The 27,124-nt window shown below is 36.4% G+C and overlaps 1 protein-coding gene across 1 annotated transcript; it reads right to left on the bottom strand.

The window, feature by feature from the left end:
• LOC112052293 (general odorant-binding protein 70) lies at window positions 1-27,124 on the bottom strand. Its single transcript, XM_024091314.2, has 6 exons — window positions 26,895-27,124; window positions 14,381-14,474; window positions 7,030-7,130; window positions 5,246-5,281; window positions 1,555-1,705; window positions 1-903 (listed from the first exon to the last, which is right to left on the bottom strand). Exons 1-6 carry the CDS (start codon window positions 26,970-26,972, stop codon window positions 815-817), a joined length of 549 nt encoding a protein of 182 aa, XP_023947082.1. The 5' UTR covers window positions 26,973-27,124; the 3' UTR covers window positions 1-814.

Here is a 27,124-nt window from a genome sequence, read left to right as displayed (position 1 = left end):
AGTGTTATCACAATCAAGATGTTTTTATTAAAGTATATGCTTTCAATGTAACTTTGGCAGAATTTCTTTTATTTTTTTTAAATTATTGTCTTTTTCCTGCGTCTGTCAAAATTACATCGAAAGAGTTTCACCAAAGTTATAGGATAAAAGATGTATACATTGCCTGGCACTTAATATTATGTACCTACTTAAAGAAGAGATAATTTAGTAGCTTACTGTGCTTTCATTGATCAAAATGATGTTTTCACTATTTTTAGTTTATATTTTGTCAGTTTTAATAAGCTCATATACCTAGCCGTGTTTCTTTGTTAAAAACAATGTCACAAGCGCGCTCTACACTCGCAAGTAAACTCACACTTGCGATATTTCTCTCAACAACAATGGACTACTATAATTTGGCAGCTGACAATTTCGCTAAAGATCTTATAGCTCAGATACACTCGCGCCTTGTACATCGTCTCATACCTCGACGCGACGAGACGAACTACAAGCGCACTGTTTACACACTCGCCCCATACTTCGCCTCACCTCGTCTCGCTGCAGGCGCGAGAGTGTAAATGAGGTATTAAAGATAAAATTCATAACCTTCGAACGCCTTTAAACTCGCGCTTCACGGCTTTAGCGCCGCGAGTGTAGAGCGCCCATTAGTCAAAGAAATTTTCCTACATTTTGCTAAATGAAGAATTTTTTTCATGCACCGACAAAAACCATAACTATAAGGTAACCGTACATATTATATGTGTTTGTTTATCTATAATGGTATCGTAAGTAGGTATATAAACGATAAGGAAAAGGCAAGGAAGGCGTGTTACTTTCACAATCCTGAGTTCCCGCAGTATTCGCCGATGCGATCGGAGATGCACTCAAATATATCGAAAGAAATGTCGCAATTGCGGCCGTTATCTGAAAAAAAAATCAAATAATTAAGAATTATTAATGATTATTACCTAAGTAATGTTTTACATTTATATTTAAATGATCATGTTAGTAAACAATGGCGGATTTACCAGCAGACCAAGTAGGCTGGAGCCTTGGGCGGCAGGTTTTAGGCAACGACAAAATATTATGTCATAAAAGTTTGTTGTCTTACACTAATAATATGAAAGAGAAAAGGAGTCTTGTAAATTTAATGAAATATAAGGAAAAACTGATGTGATAAAGACGATAGGGCAAAAAATATTAAGTTGCAATTTATTGACATAATAAATGTGTACGGAAATAGCTCTGAATAAGGTTTAATCTGAAGGATATTGCATGTATTCTAAACGTAGGCGGCCACAGATCCGTGTCGAACGCATCATACGGATCGCATCAAAGAGATTGTTGATGATACAACCCGTTTGATGCGATGCGACCGATACGATCGATGCGGACCAGTTGAGGCCTACCATAAGTCGGCAATAGTAACATACAACAGCAGGACAGTACACCGCGCGTTGCCCGACACGCACTTGGCTAGTACATTTATAAAATGTGAGTATGTTTAATAAAAAAACTTAGTAGAGGAAAGTAAGGGAGCTATTGGGTAAAGTTCATGAAGTCATCAGTCCTCACCCATAGGCACAGTTCTCGAGAACTTGTCATGGTTCCTCATGAGGCACTCCCGCGAAGCCTCCAGCACCGCCATGAAGTAGCCTCGCTCGTTGACCCCGTCGGAGTACAGCCCCACCAGCCCCTCCAGTGTCGGGAACCCGTAGCCGTCGACCTGAACACAAATAAACCATACATTTGTCTGGTCTGGTGGTTGGCATCTGCCGAGGATAGTTACAGCCCGACCAGCAAAGACGAACCGCCAAGCGATTTGACGTTCTGGGGCAGCCATGTCACGTCGATTTCTACAATCGCAAACGCTTTGAAAGTTAAAAAATGTATGGAAATTACTATTTTTATCAACAGGTCACGTGATCGCGTTATATATTGGATCAATCATTCCCTTATTATATATATAACTCTAACACTTTCCATATGCGATACCGCATGATGGAAAGCGTTAGAGGTAGAATAACATTGTATCTCTTCCAAGTACCTAAGACCGCTACCATCTTAAGATCGCATCGTCACTTGACATCTGGTGAGATCGCAATCAAGAATAGTATAGAGTGCAGTGAACCGTGTTAAATAATATAGTTTGGAGCCGCCTGTATCCAGCCGCTACCTGCTACGAGTAGATATCCTCGTTCCACCTAGTGGGGAGTCCACTAACAGTACGACCCAACGTCCATCAGCCTATATGTCCCGCCCATTGCAACTTAGCTTAGCGATTCGATGAGCAATGTTGGTAATTTTGGTAAGTCTGGGGATCTTCTCAATTTTGATTTGATCACGCAGAAATTCTCCAAGCATGGCCCACTCCATCGCACGCTAAGATATTTAAGTCATACGAACATTTGTTTTTATTAAATGTAATTGTCCAACAGCTTGTCCAAACAGAAAATAACGATGGGCGTACATATATGCCATAAAAGTCTATAAAAAAACCTTAATAGTTAGGTATTCGTACGTTAATCTCAGGGCTTTTTTACGGCTAATGACTGTCATTTTACCTATTCTTTGATTCTTGGTCAGTTTTTAATAATATAATTGATCAATTACCTATCATTAATATTTAACCCTGGAGAAATGACATGTTTTATGATAATTTTACGACCAAGTGCGCAATAACGAATTTAAGCTGTTTTATAATCCTCGCTTTAGGTTTTATGGCTGCATTTATATTCGTAGGTCTAGTGAACGCTCGCGACTCCACTCGCAAGAATTTCTGTTTTTCTTAAATCCCACAGGAACCAAGGATTTTTCCGGGATAAAAAGTAGAATATATTCTACTCTAGCGTTCCATTTAACACTGTATACCATAATAATTCATCTAAATCGGTTGAGCGGTTTCATCGTTAAATGTCATCAGACAAATAGTCAGTCGTAGTATTTATAAAAGAGCTTTACGTGTGCTAGGTTTTGGAAAATTACGAAACCACCTTCTTCTTCTTGAAATATAAATCGGCCATTGTAAAGTGTACTAGCAGACGAATCGTGATTTCCCCGCGAAGTTCCCATTTTCATGGTAATACGGAGATAAAATAAAGCCTTGGTATAGTTTTCAAATGGTGTAGTTTCTAAAATCGGTCTTTTTCGTTTCCTAAAGTAGTTTTGGAACCTATTCTTAACAAACAATCAAAAAATCGAATCTTGCATCTTTGTAATATTAGTTCTGATTAACTTAAGTTAAGTAACCAATTTTAATGAAACATGTCAAAGGACCATAGCTGAAAAACCAGTTTCCAACTAAATAGGTTTACACGTTTAAACGCTACGGTATTTTAGACAGACATAGAGTCAAATGTATTCCTAACACCCCTCTGTTTGCGTCGGGATTCAAAAATGAAACGGACAAGAGCGAGTCGGACAGTCCACCGAGTGTTTCGTACAAATCATTTTTCAAAAAGTACATACTACTTCCTGTTACATACTACGAGAACCTAAATACTAACTCCTACAGCTTGCTGTATTTCAGTCTGAATTACTGCAGGTGAAATTACAGGCACATGAGGTGTAGTGAAATCAATGATTTGATGTATTTTTATTTGTATTTTTATGGTTTTGAAAACCAATTTAAATTGCAGCAGTTTTTTCGTTTCTTGTAAATCCATAATGCGTGCGAGACCTTGGGCTGGCCTCGCAATATTAATTCAATCTCTTGCCCTAATTACAGGCCGGCTTCAACAGTTTTATGACAGTAATATTTCTGAGGGGATTTTCAAGAACCACAATAAATCTGCGAATTTGTTTTTGAATTTTACGAGCCTACCCAAGTACCCAGGGGCTTATGAGTAGCGCATACTTTCCTACTCGGAGATGGGCTATAGCTTTATGTTCGACTGCCAAAATACATGACCACTGGGTCCAGAAAAATAGACATTTTCACTTGCCCGGTTATGTACGGGTAGTTACGTACTTTGTAGGTAAATAATATTTGCCTAACCTCGATGGTTGATTGATTTCCTAAATAAAGACTATATTTTTTAGGATTTAACACGTTTTTGCGGCATAAAAAGCTGTATCTTTTTTTAAGTTAACCTAGAAGTTTGTTTTTTCTCAGCTTTAAGGGACTATAGACCTGAATGTACTGTTTATTTAATTTTAACTCGCTTTAATTAATTACAACTTAAACTCCACGCGTTCCCGTGACAGACAGGCAAGGTACAAGGACAAGGTAGTGATCCTATTCGATTCCGTTTTTTCCTTTCATGGTACGGAAACCTAATAATTGATTATGCTGAGGCAAATACAAATTACCACCAAAACAACAGTGACAGGCAGTGGCAGTGGTAGTGGTAATAGGTAGGTAAGTATATCGGTGTCGGTACTAGTGGAGATATAAAGAAAGAAAAAACGTTTATTTTGAAATTGTGCCGCACACCACAAAGCCTCAGTACTATTATAGTGTCCGATGCCTGAACCATCTGAGCAAGGCAAGACCAAAATTCAAGTAGTAGAAGCATCAAACACCACACTGTCATGTTTGGCACAACCTTGAGAAAAGTACCAGCTCAGCCTTGTGCTGCAAATGCTGGAGCATATAGCGCTTATTTTCAGCTGTATCCCCTGATCTACCTGACCCTGACTTAGATACATAATGAAGAAAATCATCTCTGAGCCGTGTGTCTCGATGTGAACAGTGAACAAATTGTGACAGGCCACCATAAACCGTTAAACTGGCAAACGGGAGAATGATCGCCGCACCAGCGCGACCTTGGATCAGATCTACATTTTTTAGGGTTCCGAAAGGCTAAGTACTAAACGGTACCATTATAGGATCACTCGTGATCACCTATCTACATTAATAATACATATAAATAATCTAAATCAATAATCTCTTGGAAATAAGGAGATATTATATAGGCTACGTTATTTGCTACTTATTAATACAGCTTGTTATTAGTGAAAACATTTTCGAAGTTGGTGCAGTAATTTCGGAGGACTCCAAAAATACTGCACCGACTTCAAAAAATATTTCACTATAGGCCAACAAACACATGCGTTACAAACATACAAACCAAAACTCAAATCTTACACCTACATTATTATAGTTTAGACAAAACAGTGTAGGTAAGTAATAACCACTAGTATAACCCAATTCCATCCGATCGCAAAACAATAGTTTTCTCTCAAACTAGAGTAAATAAGATAGAGATCACAGTAACAAGTGATTCACTTTTACTTTAAAACAAAAGTAGAAGTAGGTACTTACAGCTTTCACTTTTCTGTACACGCACTGCAGTAGGCACTGGAAAATAGAGGAAAATATTATATTAGTATTGCATTGTTTTCTATGCACAACAGATAACAAATATGACTTGACAATGATTCAGCCCATACATTATTAACTAGTGTCATGGACTTGTATATAGCTAGACACCGCACCAACATTTGGTAACATAAAACAGTAAATCCAACTCCAACATTTAATTCAGATTACTTACCTCGTAACACGGACATATAAGTAGGGCATATAGTTTTTCATAATCATGCCGAAGAAAATATTAAAAAAACGATTTATACTTTAGAAGGTTGACGGTCAGGACCCTTGAAACCTGGCACCTTTTAATAGCTTAACGGTAAAGTGGTCGGATTCATCACCGAGGGTTGTTGGTTCGATACCCGCTCCGTTGATTATTGTCCTACCTCTAATGCAGTCTTTCCCGACTAATTGGAGGGAAAGACTACCAAAAAAAAATTTAAAAAAATAAAAAAATCTAAAAAAAAATCCACCACCACAGAACAGACATCGCTAAAAGCACAGTCTAGGAGCATAGACATATATTTTCAGCCTTCATAGAATGAGTTAAGTCTGGCTATACAAGCTCTCATAACATTGGTTTGCGCGAAATTGCAGCTTACTTAAGGTAGGTATTACTTAAGACTTATTTGCGATTGGATTAACAGTTTGCAAGCTTTAAATAGAATGCAAAATGAAATATGAAATCGTATTCAATTCGAAATTATGCTCAATTCAATTATTTACGAGCTGCCCTAAATAGTTTATCGTTGGCAAATGAATGAATGCAATAAAGTGACGAGTCTGTTAGCTTGATAAGTGGTCAATATAAAATTGGTCAAGTTGACGATGGTATTATATGAGGTATTAGCATACCATCGAGCATACGTACAATTTATTATGATTGCCGCAGATAGACGCCTGGATTAAAGTTTTGTGCACATTTCTTTAGCACACAATACAAAGCGATAGCATCCAAGCACTACGTATACCTACTTGACGTTTCAGAGTATTATTCTTTGCTTATTTTTAACCGATTTAGGTTCTCAAGTTAATGGTATATTTTTTATTTATGTAGATAATTTCTCGAAGACGTCTGAACATCTTTACTCTGTCTGAACCGATTTGAAAAATTAATTTTCTGTTTAGGTATCAATAGTAAAAATGTGCATTGTTATTCTGTAGTTAGATATCTTAGAACCGTTTATTTATAGTTTATTCATCCTCCTGAGAGTTATGGTTATTGTTTTACTGGCAGACTTCCGCGGTTTCACTCGCGTAGTGCCCATGGGAACACATGGATAAAATATAACGTATGTTATAAGTAAGCAGGTAAGTAGAAGTAGTAAAAAATAGTAAGTGCGCTAAAGAAGTTTAACTTCAGTCGTATGGTTTATTTTGTTCGTTTGTTTATTACGAATAGTCTCCGAAACTACTGGACCGAATTTAAAAATTCTTTCATCAATGGGAAGCTACATTATTTGCGAGTAAGATAGATATTTCATCCCAGTATTCCCACGAAAATGGGAATTACACGGGTGAAACCGCATGGTCTGGTAGGAGCCTTCGCCATATGTCACGTCGAATCTCTTTCTACAAACGCTTCGATTATGGGATTGACATAAACTATCGACAGGTCACATGATCAAGTTTTCGATCGGATCTCTCATACATTTTATTAGTTTTCGTAAATAGAATCGACATGTCATATGGCTACATGCCCTGCTTCTATATAAATAAATGAACATGTTATTTACCCCGGCGATCCGCTTCTCGTCATGTGTGAAGGGCACCTCCCGCTTGTTCCGGCGTCGCTGCGTCGGCATTGTGTGCTCTTCCTTGATCACGTCGAGAGCCTCTGAAATGTACAACAAAGAACTCTTTAATTTAACCGACTTCAAAAAAGTAGTTTTCCCAATTAACTCAATTTTTTTTTGTTTGAAAAGAAATTTCTATATGAACCAGATTTCCACGGTCACATATAACTGGTCACATATAACTGGTCACATATAAGTGGTCACATATAAGTGGTCACATATAACTGGTCCCATATAAATTGGTCACATATAACTGGCCACATGGAATTTACACAAAAATTTGTCTAGATACGTTTGTTTTCCAAATAGAAATAACTGAAATAAATATGTCATCCATGTAAAACAAATTGTGTACAACTTTCTGACTTTTCAGTTTGGTGTTTATGATCACTAAAATAGCTCAACTTTCCAAATTATTCACCATTTTTTTTTCAAAAGACAAGTTAACCCTTGACTGCATCATCACTTATCACATTCAGTTACTCACACATATAATTACATGTAGGTACGTCAACACATGGGTACAGCCTAAAATTATATATTTCATCATCTAATTTTATAAAAACCGTCGAGTAGTTTTTGATTCTACATATAACGAACATACAGACAGACAAAAGTTTTACTGATAGCATTTTTGGCATCAGTATCGATCATTAATCACTCCCTGATAGTTATTTTGGAAATACATTTCATGTACCTACAGAATTGACCTCTATACAGGTTTATTATACGTATACCTAATACAAAATTACATGGTTCACGATTTCCGCGAACGAAGTCGCAGGCGTCTAGTACATATATAATCTCGTAATTTCAATGAAATGTTGCACCTCATAGGTCAGTTAGGTATACGTGTTCATAGGTAACACATGAATGAATTCGTTATGCAAGTGGCTATATGGGTCAGGCAGGCAGGTGTCGCAAACAGTTGGTGTGTCCCAACTAGCCGCAACACTGGCCCGAGTGTTCCACTGCAAAAGGAAATCTTATATCTATTGACTAACTGGCTTATGTCTGCATGGATTTACGAAATTGGTTACATTATTCAATAAACAATTAATTGATCCTTTTTACTTGTATAGACAAATTTCAACCAATTGCAGCGCAACCGGATATACCGCTAGGTATCTCTTAAAATTAAACTAAAACTCAGGTTGTCTGTCCGAAGAGCACGTTAAAGTCCGTTTATATCTACAGACACAGTGCGTCGCAGACACCCACAGACACCGCCTATTCACATAGCCCAGCAGGTAGCTAGAGACACTTAAAGTCCTTTTTAAGAAGTCCCCCAGCGGCACTAACGTCTTAATGACGATTATTGTCATTTGGTAATGGCGGTCTCATTGTCATGTGTATAAGGCGTTGTTAATTTTAGTTCAGGTTTCATGAAAAGGACTCTACAGATATGAACCGCACAGACAAAATATTCTTTTCGCGAATACTGGTGAGGCGCGGCCCGTGTCTGTCAATGTCTTTGCGGCTCCCGTTATGATAGATATAAATACGGTAATAAACACTGTATAAAAGAATATTATTTTGTCTGCCACGGCACGTGTCTGCCATGCTAAATGTCTGTAGATATAAACGGACCTTTAGAAGACGTAGATTATATACATAGTAAGTCAACCACAGAGGCATTATATAGCACATAATTATGATACCTTTTAATATGTAGATATAAAACACATTCCGCGATACAATCCGGTTTGTGGTGACATTTCCTCATTAGAGTTCTATTCGAATCCATTGTTTGATAAATAACTAATATACAATAGATAAGCTCCATACTAATATTACAAATAAGGAAGTAAGTAGGTAATGTCTGTCTGTTTCTGTGTTGTTTTGATGACATTTGGTACAGAGATAAATTAAACCTTGGAGCAAACCATACGCTACTTTTTGTCAGAATATAAATAGATAGGGTTCACCCTTATCTATTTATAAGGGTTAAATATTTGTAACATTAAGAAGTAGCTTTTGGCATCCACGACCGTGGTTTCGATTGCCACAACTGGATTTTTTGTGTAATGAGAATGGGAGTTTTCCAGTCAGCCTATGACACTCGCAAATAACTAGGCTTTCTATCAGTGAAAGAAGTTTCAAAATCGGTTCATTAGATCCAGGTCTGGCTTGTGGCAAAGACCCTACTGACAAAGACGTACCGTCAAGCAATTTAGCGTTCCGGTACGATGTCGTGTAGAAACCGAAAGGGGTGTGCATTTTCATCCTACTCCTAACAAGCTAGCCCGCTTCCATCTTAGAACAAACTTTACCTCTTTAGATTATTCGATTCGCTGAATAAATACTTTACCAGTAACACGTTATAGTTCATTAAACCTTTTGATTACCCTTAACGGTTTTATATAACAGAAACCAGTGTTCAGTCAAAAAAATGACACACATAAGCTAATAACTACGCGAAAATGCACTAATGAATGTAATGGCGGTAATTAAAAAATGGTGGATTCCCAAACAGAAGTGGATGACCGTATCAAGCCTTATTCGGTTACTCCAAGAGGGCGTATGACCTTATACGTGACGTCATATCATGTGATGGCCTGAGATTTAGCTTTGAAATATCGAATCTACGTGAATTTTAAAGAGATCTGTCTCCATAATATTTGTCTCGTTGAACCAGTCTGGAATCGAGCTAACAACATCTTTATATAGTATTTCATGCTTTTGAAAAATATTTAAGTAGTAGCAACTGAAAATTGGAAAGTAGAAAGTAGAAGTACAAAATTGGGCCTATTTTTCAGAACGATACAGAAAATAAAAATGTTCTAAAAATCCTGTTTATTTTATTATATTACTCCATTAAAATCTTAGCCGAAATAATATTCGCCAACAGGGAAAATAAGTTGAATTCATTATTTTCACACCGATAGTGATTTATATATTCGTTGATGCGCATTTCACTGATTGTCAGTTGTCTTTGCAAACGCGGGCTGTCAATGTCAAAGTCAATCAATATCAGCTCTGTATCATTTGTATAATTTGGGCCCGAGTATGTTTGAAGACTGGGTTTCTTCTATAAGTAACAGTGCATGGATACTTATGATACCTCCCAAGTTGCCTAACAATCTGATTGATAGATACTTGGTATCTGAAGGCACATAATGTTTAAGAGCTATGCCTCAAGTTGGTCGGTACAGAAGGCTTATTGGTCAACTATATGTCTTTCTCTCTCAACATATTCATATATCTATGAGTTTTCCCGCGTCAAAGGACAAATCTCGACAAAAAAATACATAAATAGTCGACCAATAACGGTAGAACCGAAAAATTATTTGCGATTTCGCCGCTGCTGGTTTGCAGGAGAGCTCAAAATTCAAAATTCAAAATTCATTTATTTCAAGTAGGCTCAGTTTACAAACACTTGATACGTCAGTTGACTATTTGTAAAGATTCTACCACCGGTACGGAAGGCAGATTCTGCTGAGAAGAAACCGGCAAGAAAGTCAAGAAACAGTTGCTCTTTCAAAAAAATCATACAATATTATAATTTACAACTGATGACAACATTACAATTTCTTATAGTTTTACTTCCTGTGTGAAGGTGGAAGCTGATCCAATGGCCTCCTTAACATTGAGGAACTCATCAATGAACCTAGAGATCCATAGGAGTGTTAAGGGTTAAAATTGGCACTTAAAATTTAAATAACTTGAAATTGTCAAATAACCTATTTACAATCTGAAGATAAAGCGTAGTAAACAAGATACAACTACGGAAGCATTTATATTATGTACATAATTTCATTGTAGCATCTAGTTTACATGCAAGTTTGTTTGTGCAGGCTTTAGCAACGTCCGATAATTCGCCGCAAGGTTGTGTAATGTAAACGAGTGTTGCCAATGAGGCCGTTTGATTGAGTTGGTCCTTTCTTGGCAGGATTGCAACTAACGTTTTAATCTGCAAACGATATTGTAATTCTACGCTGAGGTAGGCTGTTATGTTGTAATTAGCGAACAAATAAGCCTGCGATAGTCAGACTCACTTTATTTCAGGAAGGCTGAAAGTTCGCCAGCCTATGGTCCTACTATAAGTACGGTAGCCAATTATGGAGTTTGGACCTTGTTGGTTTTTTAGCAGGTTTCAAGGGTCCAGATTCTAGACCGTCCAAGTAAAAGCGTATTTTTAATATTTTCCTCGGCATAATATGAGAAATTATGTTTCCAATCACCAGTCACTTTTGTTTGTTGACCTTGAAGTTGACCTTCGAAAAAGTTTATTAGGTAAAAATCTTTTAAAAGAACTTTAAGGAAACTCGCTAGAGACAAAGGATTGGCACGGTTGGATAGCGACTAGAGAGTCGCTAGACCGGAGAAAAAATAAAAAAAATACGTTTTTTATTTAGACAATTGGGGGACTCTTGAAACCTGCTTCCTTCCAATGCCACCATGACAAACTCTATAATTACCCTGTACATAACCTATCTATAGTAGAAACATAGGCTGACGAACTTTCAGCCTACCTAAAATTAAGTGAGTCTAGCTATCGCAGGCTCTCCATAAGGTTACTAAATCTGTTAGACCTGCGACTTGGGCTTGTTATCCTAGTCCTACCAATTGCAATCAATAAAATTTCATCATTATGAAAACATTGCTGTCTCTTTCGCCCTATATTAACGAAAGAGCACAATATATACACGCTATAGGCGTCAACTGATCCGCATCATACGAATCGGACGCATCGCATCAAACGGATTTTTACTCTAAATAAACTCCGTTGGATGCGATCCGTACGACGCGGATGGACGCACTTGTATGACTTTCTAGACAAAGAATACTAAAATCCGTTTGTTTTAAAATGCGTCCGATACGTACTATGTTGATCAGTGGACGCAAATGTTTATACGATAAGTTTAGTATGTGGTACATCGACTATACGACTCGGTTTCTACTGTTCATTATGCAAATGGTGAATATTTCTAGTAGTACGAGAGCCCACGACCAAAATTTTTGTCTCATATCAATACGGCCAAAACCGCATCAAATCGATAGATACGATTATCCTGAACTCGAAAATACCAATATCAGACATTTTCCGCGTAGCGTTTGATCTGACCGAATTTTCAAAATTGTCAAAGAATTTTACCGAACTACATTATAGCAATATGTCTGATATATAGACAATGTATTCGAATAGATACAATTTCAAGTTACAACTTACCGCATATTTGTATAAAGTGATTGAAGTGATCAAGTATAACAAGTTAGGTAACAGTTCAATAGTCATAGTATTACGTGCATATGCGCCAGTGTTACTTTCACTCAACCTTGAGGACAAGCACTCAGTTCAAGTTGCGATACAACTATACCAGACTATACTGTCTTTGCAAAAATGTTTTTAGCTCATTGCTCAGTTACACTCGCGCATCGTATATCTTCTCGTACGTCGTCTTGTACCTCGAAGCGTCCTCGCCTCACGTGCCCGCTCTAAGGCCTATTTCGCACTACTTTAGTATTTTATCCAAAAATTGTTCGTACTCGACTAAAATATGTATTAAAGTAGTCTGTACGGCCTTTAAAAGAGTGGCGAGATGAACTACGAGCTTACTGTTTACACACTCGCCCCGTATTTCGCCTCGCAGCTCGTCTTGCCTCTCGCGCGAGAGTGTAAATGAGGTATACCAGCTCAACGGTAGGTGACACACTCATAACGAGAGGTCATGGGTTCGAACCCGGCCCGCTAGACTATTATTGTACCCACTCCCTAAGATTTTATGCTGTTAGATTCATGCCTACAAAATCACCGCAAATAGTGATCCGAATTTAGCTACTCCACTGAGCATAATTTTGTGTTTACTTACATTATAATATGTTTATGTATACATAGGTATTACTTGTTTAAATAACGAAAGTATTTAAACAAGTAATACCTTTGCGACTAATTGAAATGAAGACAATAAGCCACCGTTGTTCGCCTCAGTTTCGACGTGCTAATGACATATCTAATAGTATATTTGCCCACACATACCACAGTTTGAGTGACTAAATTTTGAAAAATAAAAAAGATTTTTTAAAGTCTTTACTACAGAGTTACCCAAGGTCTACAACACCTATAATCTGTCGCCCACCGGAGATAAGTCCACGAGTTGTTAACGCTTTTAGTGTTCCTGACGCGATTTCATTAATATTAAAGGAGACGAGTGCCGCTGGATTCTGGTAGTTAACTAAACGATTCCGTGGTTCAGTCATCAGACGAGATGGAACACCGTGGGGTTATAGTCTTTTGAAGTCCGACATATTATAACCTTCTTGCCTCCCCGTGGCGAGAAGGTAACCATGAGGATTTCCCCACGTTCCCAAAAAAAATGTTCACCAACCCCCTTTGGAAAAGTGTGATTGTCAAACTATTCCTCTCGTTGGTCCAGTAGTTAACCTTTTTTTTTTTAATTTATTTTATTGATAAGATATAACAATTATTTTACATATCGATACTCTCGCCAAACTGTACAGGCAGTTTGTTGGCGAGTTGACGCTCATTATTCTAGTTGTTTTTTAAAAGTAATTGCTAAATCTAATTTTAATAAGATAATTAAAACTAAGGTAACCTAGGAATTTAATATTATAAAATGAAATAATACAAAAAAAAAATACAAAAGGTGCAAAACAATTTCTATTAAGTAAATCCGTCAGTGATGGGATCCCCAAGGAAAACTTTTGGATCGCGAGATCCTGGGTCGGGCTATGTAATACTGAGCTTTGCTTTTTAAGTAAGGAGATGTCCCAGAATGGTCCCAGGTAAAAAAAATACTAAGAGACTTAGGTAATTATGTAATGTATAAACAAGGTCTTAAAATAATTTTAATTTTTAAAGTCTGAGTATGTAGTGAGATGCTATGGTACTCGATATTACGCTATCAAGGCCCTTATATTTATTTTTAACTAGCGGACGCCCGCGACTTCGTCCGCGTGGAATTCAGTTTTTCACATATCCCACGGGAACTAAATTTTTCCGGGATGAAAGTAGCCTATGTGTTAATCCAGAGTGAAATCTACTTCCATTTCAAATTTTAGCCAAATCGCTTCAGTAGCCGCAGCGTGAAGGAGGAACAAACATACTTACACACTTACACACAAACTTTCGCCTTTATAATATTAGTTTGATCTAGGCAGTAAAATAAACCCAAAGTTTATAATTTAATTGTGACGCATTAACTTTTTTATCGAGGCAAACAATGTATGGTAAGCGGGCCACCTCTTTTGCAGTGAAAATTCTCAGCCTGAAGTTGGGAACTTGGTGGTGTTACACAGTAGTCTCGGTGAGAACTCAGACTGTACGTACCTCTCAGTATGGACACTTTGATCTCATCTTGGCAGCGAGTTATCACTTGTTCTATCTTCTGCGGCGCGGTGGACGGACTCCTACATCTTGTTTCCTGGAAATAAATCATTAAAGTTAGGTAAGCAGTAGAGCCTTATGTGACAGAGCTCGTCGGGGAGTACTGCCGCTAAGAAGCAAGTGTTAAGAAATTAAAGGTCATTGTCAGCAGTGGCAGACATGTCCAAACGATAAGGGTTTCTCTTATTGACTAATGACAAATGCATATTGAAAACTTACAGAACCATCCCACTTCTGAGCCACATCTATAAGCTGTTTTCGAGGGTGATTACCAATCGCCTCTCCCGAAGATTCTACTATTTTCAACCTCCAGAACAAGTTGGGTATCAAAAAGGATATTAAGGCAGATTGTACAGGAAACCCAGGAATTCAATGCTCCTCTCTGCTTAGCGTTTTTGGACAACGAAAAAGCTTTTGACTCTATCGAAACCAGGGCCGTTACGATCCTTTACTTGTGCTCTCGAAGATGTGTTCAAGGTTTTGGACAGGAAATGTCAGAGTGTCAACATAAACGCCGAATATATACACTTAGATTTTGCAGATCACATAGTAATATTGGCAGAATCGCTGCATTTCTTGAGGAAATGCTAACCGACATTAGTCATTCCTCCAGGCAAGTAGGTTTAATGATGAATGATGAATATAATATACATTACATTCTATCGCAATTTGAGATTTTACTTATACCATTTGTAGCACCAAACCAAAATGAGCACTTCATTACGATGCCCTAAATTGTCGATAATGTCCGCATCGAAGTTTTTCAGGAATATAACTATCTCGGTCAAATGATATCGGTAGGAATAACTTCGACAACGAGGCTAACAGAAGAATTCAGCTTGCTCGGGCAGGTCGGGAAATTGCGTCGGGTCTTCAAAACAAAAGTGTGTCTTGCCTGTGATGACGTACGGAAACGTGGACACGGACGATTGGCCTTATCCATAAATTTAAAGTCGCTCAGTGAGCTATGGAGGGCTATGTTGACAAAAACTTATTAAATAATTTAATCACTAGATAGTATAAAACAAAGTCGCTTTCACTGTCCCCTTGTATGCTTAAATGTTTAAAACTACGCAACGAATTTTGATGCGGTTTTTTTAATAGATAGTGATTGAAGAGGAAGGTGTTGGTTACCGCGGGATTTGTGACTAGCGTCCGCTAGTATAAATATAAAATAATATTCAGTCTTTATGCAGAAACTACTAAAGTCCTCAATCCCAAACGTTTGGTCTATTTAACTCACATTATGCGCAGGTAACTAAAAGGTGCATCATTCATTGTTGCAATTCCACACGCGTCGAGAATGTAAGGTCAGTGTTAGAGACCGACTGCAGTGAACTGCGAAGATCATTTAACATTTTCAATCCTAACCTAAATAATTTCGTTCACATAATAAGTTTCAATTTAATAAGCGTTCCTCATTTTATTTAATTCCCGATTTATTATCTTAGAAATCGCCAATAATGTCTAAGAATCTTACTATATAGACTAGCGAGCGCGTGTTTTGTTTTTCACAAATCCCGCGGGAACCATAGATTTTTCCGGGATAAAAAAGACTTTACATTGCTGAATGACCTCTATCTTCCATAAAAATTCCCATTCGCCCGTTTCAAAGATCAGCTCGGACTTGCAGACAGAGAAGAATTAAAAAAAATTGTTTAGAGTGCTTATAGTTCGATATACGAGTAGGTACCTACTCGTATATCGAACTTTATAAAACACAGTTATTATCACAGTTAGTTAAAATCACAGATTTAGACACAATTTTATTTATATCATTATTATCAACCCATATTTGGCTCACTGCTGAGTTCAAGTCTCCTCTCAGTCCACTACGCTGGCCCAATGCGGATTGGCAGACTTCACACACACAGATAATTAAGAAAATTCTCCGGTATGCAGGTTTCCTCACGATGTTTTTCTTTCACCGTTTGAGACAAGTGATATTTAATTTATTAAAATGCACACAACTGAAAAGTTGGTGGTGCATGCCCCGGACCGGATTCGAACCCACGCCCTTCGGAATCGGAGGCAGAGGTGTCATATCCACTGGGCTATCACGGTTCGGCTTTATTTCTATGTATTGTTGTATTGATAACCAATACGCCTACGTCATACCTATTCCATTTTACCTCGACAATCGACATGGGAGATTGAACACGGCCATAGACAACTAGGTAGATAAGTATTGTGCGAAACAACTATTAGCTTTATAGGCATAATAATGGTAGGCGTCCACTGATCCGCATCGGATGAATCGCATCAAACAGATTTTTAATTTTACGGTAGAAAACATCCGTACAATGCAGATCAGTGGACGCATTGATATGACTTATTATACAAAGTATACTAAAATCCGTTCGATGCGAAGCGTCCGATACGTCCGATGCGGATCAGTGGACGCCTACCATAAGGCTATCTATACTTTTATATACGTACAGCTACATTCATAGATTTGTAAGTAGAGACCAGTGGATCTCATCGAAATGGAGATGACCCGATTCAGTCAAGATTTTTGCTGATACAAAATTAAAACCGCACTAAAAACACGATAACGTCGTACCTACTTTTAATTCAGATCAATACGAACGTCATTTAGAAAGTCTAGACTTTTTCTCACCTTTCCTACTTTATTCGTTACTTATTTCGTTCATTACGATAATAATATTCATACACCAGTTAGGACTCCTGCCCCCCGCGATGTCATTCCCGTGGGTATTCGGATAAAAAAATATAAGCATAAGTTACTCGCAGATAATGTTTACATAGGTGAAAGATTTTTTAAAATCGGTCCCGTAGTTTCGAAGCCTCTGCGTAACAAACAAACAAAAAACGATAGTGCGACAGGACTGGACAAGACAGAAAAGTATGTGTTGGAAAATCTAATCTTAATATATATATAAATGCGGAAGGTCATTCATCACGAAATCTCGAAAACAGCTTGATGTACATAGCTGAAATTTGGCAGGGAGATAGTTTATAGTTAGTAGGTATCCACTAAGAACGGATTATACGATAAGGCCAGATTTAAAAGGTCTAAGGGCCGACGAAGTCGCGAGCATCCGTTAGTTTATTATATTATTCCGTAGATTTTGTCGTAATTTACTTTTAATGATAAGTTGAATCAATAAGTAGGTACTCTAATCTGATGGATCTTGGATGAACTTTGTATGCGCAGATGAAAAACCTTTATACCATAACATTATGTAGGTATTTACTAATAACCCACCCATGAATGCTCAGAGTATCTCTAAGCGATCTAATCAGAAATGAGAAGATCCACAGAAGAACCAAAGTCCCTGTTATAGCTTAACGAGTCCCGAAGCTGAAGTGGCAACGGGCGGGGCACATGTTTGAAAGAACCGATAGACGTAGCTCGCAAGGTGTCTCAATGGTGACCCCAGAAAGCGCTGAGATGCTCGGTGGACCCCACAAGTGACGGTATAAGCGGGTAATAGACAGGGAACCGCTGGACGATTACGGCTAAAGTCAACGGTGTTAAGAAATCCTAAAGTACAAGAGACCTATGTCCAGCATTGGACATCCATCAATGATAACGACCACCTTATAATATATTTTGCGTAATTATCTATATTAATATTATAAAAAGGTAAAGTTTGTGATTTAGGAGGTAATCTTTGGATCTACTATATCGATTTTGATAGTTCGTTTACCACTGAAGAGTCACGTTATTTGTGAATGTAATAATTTATCCCCATATTCTCAAGGAAACGGGAGCTACGCGGGTAAAACTGCAGGGCGGTTAATTCATTCCTGTAGTCAAAATAAATATAAATAATAATAAGAATCACATAGACCAGCGTTAACCGCATCAGGTGGGTCGCGACCCGACACTGGGTCGCAAAAAAAATACGGGGTCGCAGCATTATGGAGGCAATACTGGGACTAATAATAATAATAATAATAAGTACTAGTAGATGGTCGATTTTATTTATTGACTAACGAGACAATAATAATCGCTCGACGGGCGGATTGTAGGTACTCATTATCAACCCATATTCGGCTCACTGCTGAGCTCGAGTCTCCTCTCAGAATGAGACGGATTAGGTTAATAGCTGGCCCAATTGGCAATTGGCCAATTGGCAGACTTCACACACGCAGAGAATTAAGAAAATTCTCTGGTATGCAGATTTCCTCACGATGTTTTCCTTCACCGTTAGAAAACACGTGATATTTAATTTCTTAAAATGAACAAAACTGAAAAGTTGGAGGTGCATGCATACCCCGGACCGGATTCGAACCCACACCTTCCGAAATCGGAGGTAGAGGTCATATCCACTTTATGGGTCCAAAAAAAAAAAAAAGTAAGTGGGTCACGAAAGAGGAGTATTGAATTTACCGGGTCACAGTAGAATAAAGTTTGGGAAACACGTTAGAACAACTCAGAAAGTGTGTGGGCATGGCTATTTACTAAACTGGTGAAAGTAACTATGCACCATTACTTTAATAATAATAATAATAATAAAATGTTTTATTTAGCTGATTACAACACAAACATACAATATGAAATAAATAAAAAAAAACAATGAATAAAATTAACACATAATTAAAGTAAGACAAAAGTTTACAAAATAGTGACTGCACACCTTGGGTAGTGGCTCTGCAGAGCTTTGCTCCCTGGCGTGCGGTCTCTTCTTATATCTAGATTACACTTATGTTACAATTATTAAATCTACATTGCTTACATTCATGTTAATCTATACAGATAATCATTAAGTTTCATCAGCTAAAAAGGTTACTGCCTCAGCATAATGCTGCAGTGTTTGCAACTGCAGCGCTGATTTTCAGGCGCAACCTTTGGTGGCGTCACGACACGATAGGATAACGGTTGGATACCAATTTGACTAAATTAAATAATATAATACAGTAACTTAAAATATATAACTGGATAGGAAATATAACAAAAATAAATGAAAAGAAAGAAAATCAAAAGGAATAAATTGTAAACAACCAAATCCTAATTTCCATAAAAAACATATACCTAGTCTTTAACTTGCAGTAAATGAATTTTTTTAGGTACGTAACATTAAAAGGTTTGTTTATGTTTGGTGTTTAGGTTTTGTCACACTTCATTAAGGTTAATGTCGTATTTTACTTATCAAAATTTTTGTTTAAATATTTAAATGATAGGGATTTAATTACACAATCTGGTTTTCCATTTTTAAATTAACAGACGTCCCTCGATTTTACCCGCGTAGTTAATAGTTCCCGTTTATAATAGTGAAGACACTAACTTTGTTTATTACACAAGATTTGAACACTCCAGAAGCTTATAAAATACCAAAAGGGGTGTAATTTTTCATCCTATTCCTAACAAGTTTGCCCGATTCCATCTTAGATTGCATTATCACATACTATCAAGTGAGATTGTGGTCAAGGGCTAACTTGTAAAAAATAAAAAAAAGCATTTGTTTTGCCACGCATTTCCATTCCCATAGGAATACGGGTATATGTTTTTTTATTAGAGCATAAGATACTCTCTGATAAAATACAGAAAACATTTTTAAAATCGGTTGGATAGTTTCGGAGGCTATAAGTAACAAACAACAAACAAAAAAATCAAAACTTTCCGTAATAATTTTAGTTTAGATGGTGTATTAAAGTAAAACAGGTACCTGGTACTTACAGAATGGGCTTAAGTCTTGCCTAAGACAGTTTACGGATTAATTCTTAGGTAACCCGTCCGGTTACATTGGCAAAATACCTCGGGATTAAGAAAACTTTGATTTATTGCAGCTTCTTGCAGTCTGCAACTGAGCAATCCGAACCGATACGGCCTTGGTTTATGATATTAATAAATGCTACTCAGCTTACCTACTTTCGACAATATTTACGTAGCGAGTAAGTAACATTTTATGCCATTTTCATCAAAACTGAAGAGGTAAGATTTGATATTTAGTTTATATAGTACGATTACGAAAAACTAGTGAACCAATTTTAATAATTCTTTTAACATTACAAAGTTACAGCTTCACTGAGTAACATAGGCTATATTTTGTCCCTGTATCCCCATGAGAACGGACACTGCGCGGGTGAAACCGTGGGGCGTCTGCTAACAAATTACAATAGGTAAAGACAGTATCTTCATCAGTCGGTTTCTGCATCTTCTGCAAATTGTAGTCTCGATTCCCACAACATGCTTACTTACTTACTATTGCAAAAATGTTTATGCAAGCATGGGTGTTTTCCTTTAGTTCTAGATAGCGATGTTGCAATATTTATATTTATCTATCTTTTAATTTTTTTCCAAAATTTAAAAAAGAGATAAAATATATATTAGATTTCAAACGCCTCAGAGAGGCAACAGGCGAACCTCGGGCGGGCAGCTTTCTCGCGGAAAGAATTTAAATCGCAATTCAACGCGCGAATGCTGCCTGCGTGATGGGCACCCTACCAAGGGCGGCAAATTTTGATAAGTATTTTTAGGTAGTTTTAATTTTAATTTTTTATTTTAATTTTGTAGTTGTTGTTGTATTGATCATCATCATCTCCTTACCCTTATCCCACTTAAGTGGGGTCGGAAAAATATGTCAATCTTTTCCATTCGTTTCTATTACTCGTCAACTCATCATCCACTCCTTTTACACACATGTCCTCTTTCACACAATCCAACCATCTCTTCTTTGGCCTTCCTCTCCTCTTATGACCTTCCACTTGCACATTCAACATTTTTCTAGTAATATGACTTTCCTCTCTATTTGTTGCTGTATTGATATTTCCTTATATTTTATTTTTATAATAAGTTTAGCCTATTTAAGTATTATCTTCATTAATAAAATAAATATATTAGATTTCTCATATATCAAACGATATGTAAAATGTTTTTGAAATATCAACTGTATGCGACATTATGTATTGCTTCGATTGAGTCAGCGAGTGTGGGCGCAGCCTTGCTAACTCATTTATAGACATAAGCCTATATACGGTAGGCTGTGGGATGGTGACGTTAGTTTTGGCTGTCGGATCCGCTACGTTGATGGCTAAAGATCGTGTGATTTTATTATATTTTTTGGTCTATTGCGGGATTTTAAATGTCTAGCCCAAAAAGTAAACTGAAATATATAAATCAGTTATAATAAAAAATAATATATTCATATTATATATGTCTGGATTAGGTGGCAGTGAACCATCATTATGATGTTTGCATACAAACGTTGAAAAAAGTTAAGTGTATTCAAAGATACATTACACTAAAACAATTAAAAAACGAAAAATAACATCGGTGGTAGCTATCCCACTACTGATCGGTTTGAACATATAGGTATCGTAGTGTGTGTGTGTGTTACAAAAAAAATATTAACACAAAATAATATGGTATTATGTCTGGATCAGTAAGATTAGGTGGCAGTGAACCAGCATTATGATGTTTACATAGAATCGTTAAAAAAAAATAATTGTATTCAAAGATACATTACACTAAAAAGCAAAAAATAACATCGTCGGTTCTATTCTACTATTGATCAGTTTGAACAAAAGTGATCAGTACCGTTCTAGTGTGTAGGTGTTACAAAAAAAATATTACGAAATTTCCTGTCATACCTTCCAGCTTTTTATCAGCTGATGATGAAACTGGAAAGTTCATTACGTATAGCATGGTCACTACTGTAGTCTAATATAGTAACCGTAGTATCATTTCAAACAAATAATAATTTTAAAAATTAGTTAATAAACATCGAAGCTATGAGACGACAAACATAAAAACATACGATCCTCCTCCTTTTTTTTTAAGTCGGTTAAATAATTCATTCAGTTAATTATTATCAAAGTCATAGTTCATTTCATTTAAAAAACTAAAATAATACGCAATAATAAAGCCGAAGAACAGTTTGTCAATAGAACATTGCCTTTTACGTAAGCTGTCAGTTACATCAGGCCATGTCAGAAGTCTTCCTAGCTGTGAAATTGCCAATTGCCATTTTACCTACTTCGACTAATTGTATAATTTGTGTGGTGTACCACAGTTTAAATCTTCATGGTGTTTAAGGTGATAGCTAGTAGTAAGATCTCCATGATTCGTACAGACGAAGTTGCCAGCGTTTCAAGCGTAGAATTGCTGATATTTCCTGGCTTGCAATGGCCAGACATCCCTCATATTATGAGGACTGAAAGTTTGTAACATTAGGCCCATGCGACTAACAAAGGTAAGTAGGTACTACAAACCCGTCCTAAAAATTACATGCGCACGAAGTCGAGGGTGTCCGCTAGTTTTTATTATCAAAAAATGCATTAGAAAAAAAATGAAGATCTTTAAAATCTTAATTACAGTAGATACAGCATTGAAAAATCTGATACAAGATAGAAAATTTTGTAAAATCCGAGAAAAACAAATATAACTTGGTCAACCTAACTCCATTTTTTCAAAACTATTAAATTAGTTTTAGACAATTAGGTGGAGTATGGTATAGTATCTACGATTTGCGTTTTGTCCATTTATGGGTCAACTTGCATATATATTTTTTTAATTACAAAAAATATTGATCGACTAACATGGGAGTGCGCTGACTGGCCGTTTAGTTATCCATAAGAACAAACTAGCTGAAGACTGATGGATAAACTACCTATTTACAATTCTTCTAAAATATTTAATGACCCAGTTCGAAACTGACTTCCGGCATTTTTAATATATTAATGTGAATATAAACGATGATAAGGCCTTAAGTGAAACATTTAGAACCGAGGATCGAACTCGTAACCTTTTGTTTTGGAGGCCAATATTAAAAAAATCAAACAATCCGACTACTTAATAATTAAAATAACCTGACCAGTGCGAGTCGGACTCGCTCACCGAGGATTCCGTATTTTGTAGGTATGGGTATATATCCTATGAGATACTGAGCTTTTTTCTTTTAAGAAATTTTCAGTTGAAATTTCTCAGCCTGGAGTTGGGAAGTTGGTTTTATTTTCTACAAGTTAACCCTTGACTACAATCTCATCTGATGGTAAGTGATGATGCAATCTAAGATGGAAGCGAGCTAACTTGTTAGGAGGATGAAACTGCACACCCCTTTCGATCTCTACACATCTTATAGTGCTGGGGAATGAATTTAACATTATGAATCTAAGCCTGCCATTGGAGCAGTATGACCTCCATAGACTAGATCCCCTCTTCGATATATGTGGAGGCAGTATTCCTGTAGTTAGTCGTATATAGGCTGTATATGGTGATGATGGATGAACCGTTTTAGTAAGCAAACAAAACGAACAAGGTCACAACTCACAACACAACATACACTCATAGTAATATTCATAACGCGTTCACTTTCTCCACATTTCCACGCACCAGTTGCTGTGATATCTCACTTTACCAGTGTATCCATCTATAACATCGCTTCCATCAACCAGTGGTCAAACAGGTGGTATATAAGCGCTAGTCCATCACTTCGATCAAACTACTAGTGGTCAAACAGGTGGTATATAAGCGCTAGTCCATCACTTCGATCAAACTACTAGTGGTCAAACAGGTGGTTTATAAGCGCTAGTCCATCACTTCGATCAAACTACTAGTGGTCAAACAGGTGGTATATAAGCGCTAGTCCATCACTTCGATCAAACTACTAGTGGTCAAACAGGTGGTTTATAAGCGCTAGTCTACATTATTATTATAAAAAGGGAAGTTTTTTTAATTATTTGTTTGTAGCGTGTAGGCTCCGAAACTACTGGACCGATTTTATAAATTGTTATACCGATGAAAAACTACATTATCAGCGAGTAACATTTATAGACTATCAACTGTTGAAATGTAGGTACACCATTTCTTACAGTGTTGCAAAAAGGCTTATTACACTTTTTTCGATCTCTCTCCCATCAGCTCATGTGTTTAACGCGCCGTTAGGAACTTTATTCCAAAAATAACTCCTAGGAGTCAAACATTTTTATTTTATTTATTTACTAATAGTAGTTAGAATATGGCGGACCTGATATTACTATTAGTGATAAGGTCGCCTCTTGCACTGCATTTTATCCGTAGTTCTAAGATTTTGTATGTTTATGTTTATATGTTTGTTGCAATAAAGTTATTTAATAAATAAATATTAATAAAATTTTATTATTTTTTATACTAATGTTAGTTAAAGTACTACATTAAAAGGCGGCAGAGAAAATTTTTTATAGGTAGATCAGTAAAATCTGTACTAATATTATAAAGCTGAAGAGTTTGTTTGATTGAACGCGCTAATCTCAGGAGCTAATGGTCCAATTTGAAAATTCTTTCAGTGTTAGATAGCCCATTTATCGAGGAAGGCTATATGCTATATTTTATCCCCCTGTTCCTACGGGAACGGGAAACACGCGGGTGTAACCGCGCGTCATCAGCTAGTATCTAAATAAGTGAGAAAACATTCAGCCTCCTGCGGTGATACTAATTGTGCTAATTAGGTACCACACATGTGTTGTCGATTAGCATTTCGGCACAATAGCTTAAAATTCTAAGCGTTGGTGTTAATATGAAGAAACTTTTAATATTCTTTCAAAAGTCATCTTGTTCTTCACAAAACACAAATATGTGCTAAAAATTAAAAATTAACATCGTACTCCTGTGTGTGTGAAGTTAATTCGCATTAGGTGCATTCCAGCGTGGTGGACTATTGGCCTAACCCCTCTCATTCTGAGAGGAAACTCGTGCTCAGCAGTGAGCCGAATATGGGTTGATAATGATGAGTTTACTTGAACCACGTACCACTCAGACATTACAACGTATGGGCTATTGAGGCATTTTATTACAAGAACATCTAATACCTATATTTTAAGTTAGTTCATAAAGTGCATATTGCTAACAGTATGAGACATACTTCTGAGAAACTAAGTTAACCTTACAAATACCAAAACAATAATGTAGTCAAGATTATATCACTTCACAAGTGTGAGTAAAGTGTCTCAGCCGCGGACTTGCATTCACTAGACGCCGCTAGTTATGCTATAAGTTTTCTTTAGCTAGTTTCACTATGAGTACATTTTAGATTGGTAACATTACAGAGGTTATGAAATAAATTTGTATATACCTACGATTTGAGTATGTTTGTATACTTCCTAGGATTTTTTCAAAAGTCTTATAGAATCATGCATATCTGATTTGGGAGAAATATTCGTTATTTAAATTCATATTTTTAAAGAAATTTTAGAGTATGATTTGAAGGAGGTTTGTTGTACTTATCCGTAAAAAATAGATAACGTTCAACTCGAGTGATATTTTTTTTTAACATATGTATTCTTAAAACAATTCCCGTAATTGACCTATATATGATTCATGTTGCATTGCATATTTTTCAGTTTAGTAATTCACTTTTTCCCTATAAAAATACATTTCACCCACTATAACGGCACCAACGTTAACGTCAGAAGTATTTAGAATACAAAAATAATTATAGTCATTTTAATCGCCACGTGACCCTAGGGAAGTTTGATATGATACAGAATAATTTTCAGCATCGATCAAAAAATCTAAATAAGCGGTAATTTAAAAACCTTGAGATAATTTTAGAAGATTCTGCCTATTTATAATGCTTAAATATTATGAAAGAACGAAGCGTGTGCGGTATCTAATTAAATGTAGATCCGGGGTCACAACAGCCTCCACGTCGTAATTTAAAAACCTTGAGATAATTTTAGATGACTCTGCCTATTTGCAATTCTCAAATATTTTGAAAGAACGAAGCGTGTGCGGTATCTAGTTAAATGTAGATCGGTGGTCACAACAGCCTCCACGTTATATACGCGGCAATCTACCTACGAGTCACAGGCTTTCAAGGTCACTTAAGAAACTAGAGCAGTATAATCTTAAACTACTTCATCTATTTTTAATAGATTTAAAATCAATATTTAATTAGTTCTGTTCGTTTGACCTTCGTTCGGTTTAAAGCTAATATTTGTATAAAAAGGTAAGCACTTAGCCCGAAGAATAATCTAAAAATATTCGCTTACATTTTTTAATATTTTTAAAAAGACATTAGACTGAGGTTTCTATTGATTAAATTCTATCTCAATAAACATTTTGTATTTTATACCACCCCTAAAACTCCAAAATAAAGATATTTAAGTTTAATAAAAACAAGATTTTATTCACAAAAATTAATAAGGTCAATATTGATCCAAGGCGGATTGGTTGTAAGTGAATTTTCCTTATAAATATAAAAGCGATTTTACACACTATGTGTTGTGTAAGTGTGTGTTGTATTTAGTTTAAATCTACTCCAGTTTAGTCGACAATGTATGTAATATTAAAGAAAATATATTATTTATTATTTTTTTATATACCTATTTACATAAATAAAATTTTTAATTAGTATAATATCGTCACAGATTTTATGTTGACTTTGCGTGAAAATTATGACTTTTGAAGTTAAGTTATCATTTGTATAGCAAACATAGACAACCTCTTCAATTTTATATTAATGTATTATATCGACTGCTAATAAGTACATAATCTATTTGAAATACTCACACTTTCGCCCGAAATAGCACTATCACTCAGGAGTACGCCAAAAAATACATAGAGGCAACACAGAACTTTGCGAATCATTTCGAATTTCGAACACAACACATACAACCTTTTACTATTATAATTGCAATCTGTGTAGGTACACGATTTTTAAATATCGAATATTTCCGCACGAAGCGAAAGGCGCGCGAACTCAATATGGAACTCGGGTCGTGAGTGCGCTGATTTTTGAA

Source organism: Bicyclus anynana, chromosome 7 (assembly GCF_947172395.1).
Source record: "Bicyclus anynana chromosome 7, ilBicAnyn1.1, whole genome shotgun sequence".
Classification (NCBI taxonomy): Eukaryota; Metazoa; Arthropoda; class Insecta; order Lepidoptera; family Nymphalidae; genus Bicyclus; species Bicyclus anynana.
The sequence above is the reverse complement of the archived record's forward strand: the minus strand, read 5'-3'. Positions and strand labels throughout refer to the sequence as shown.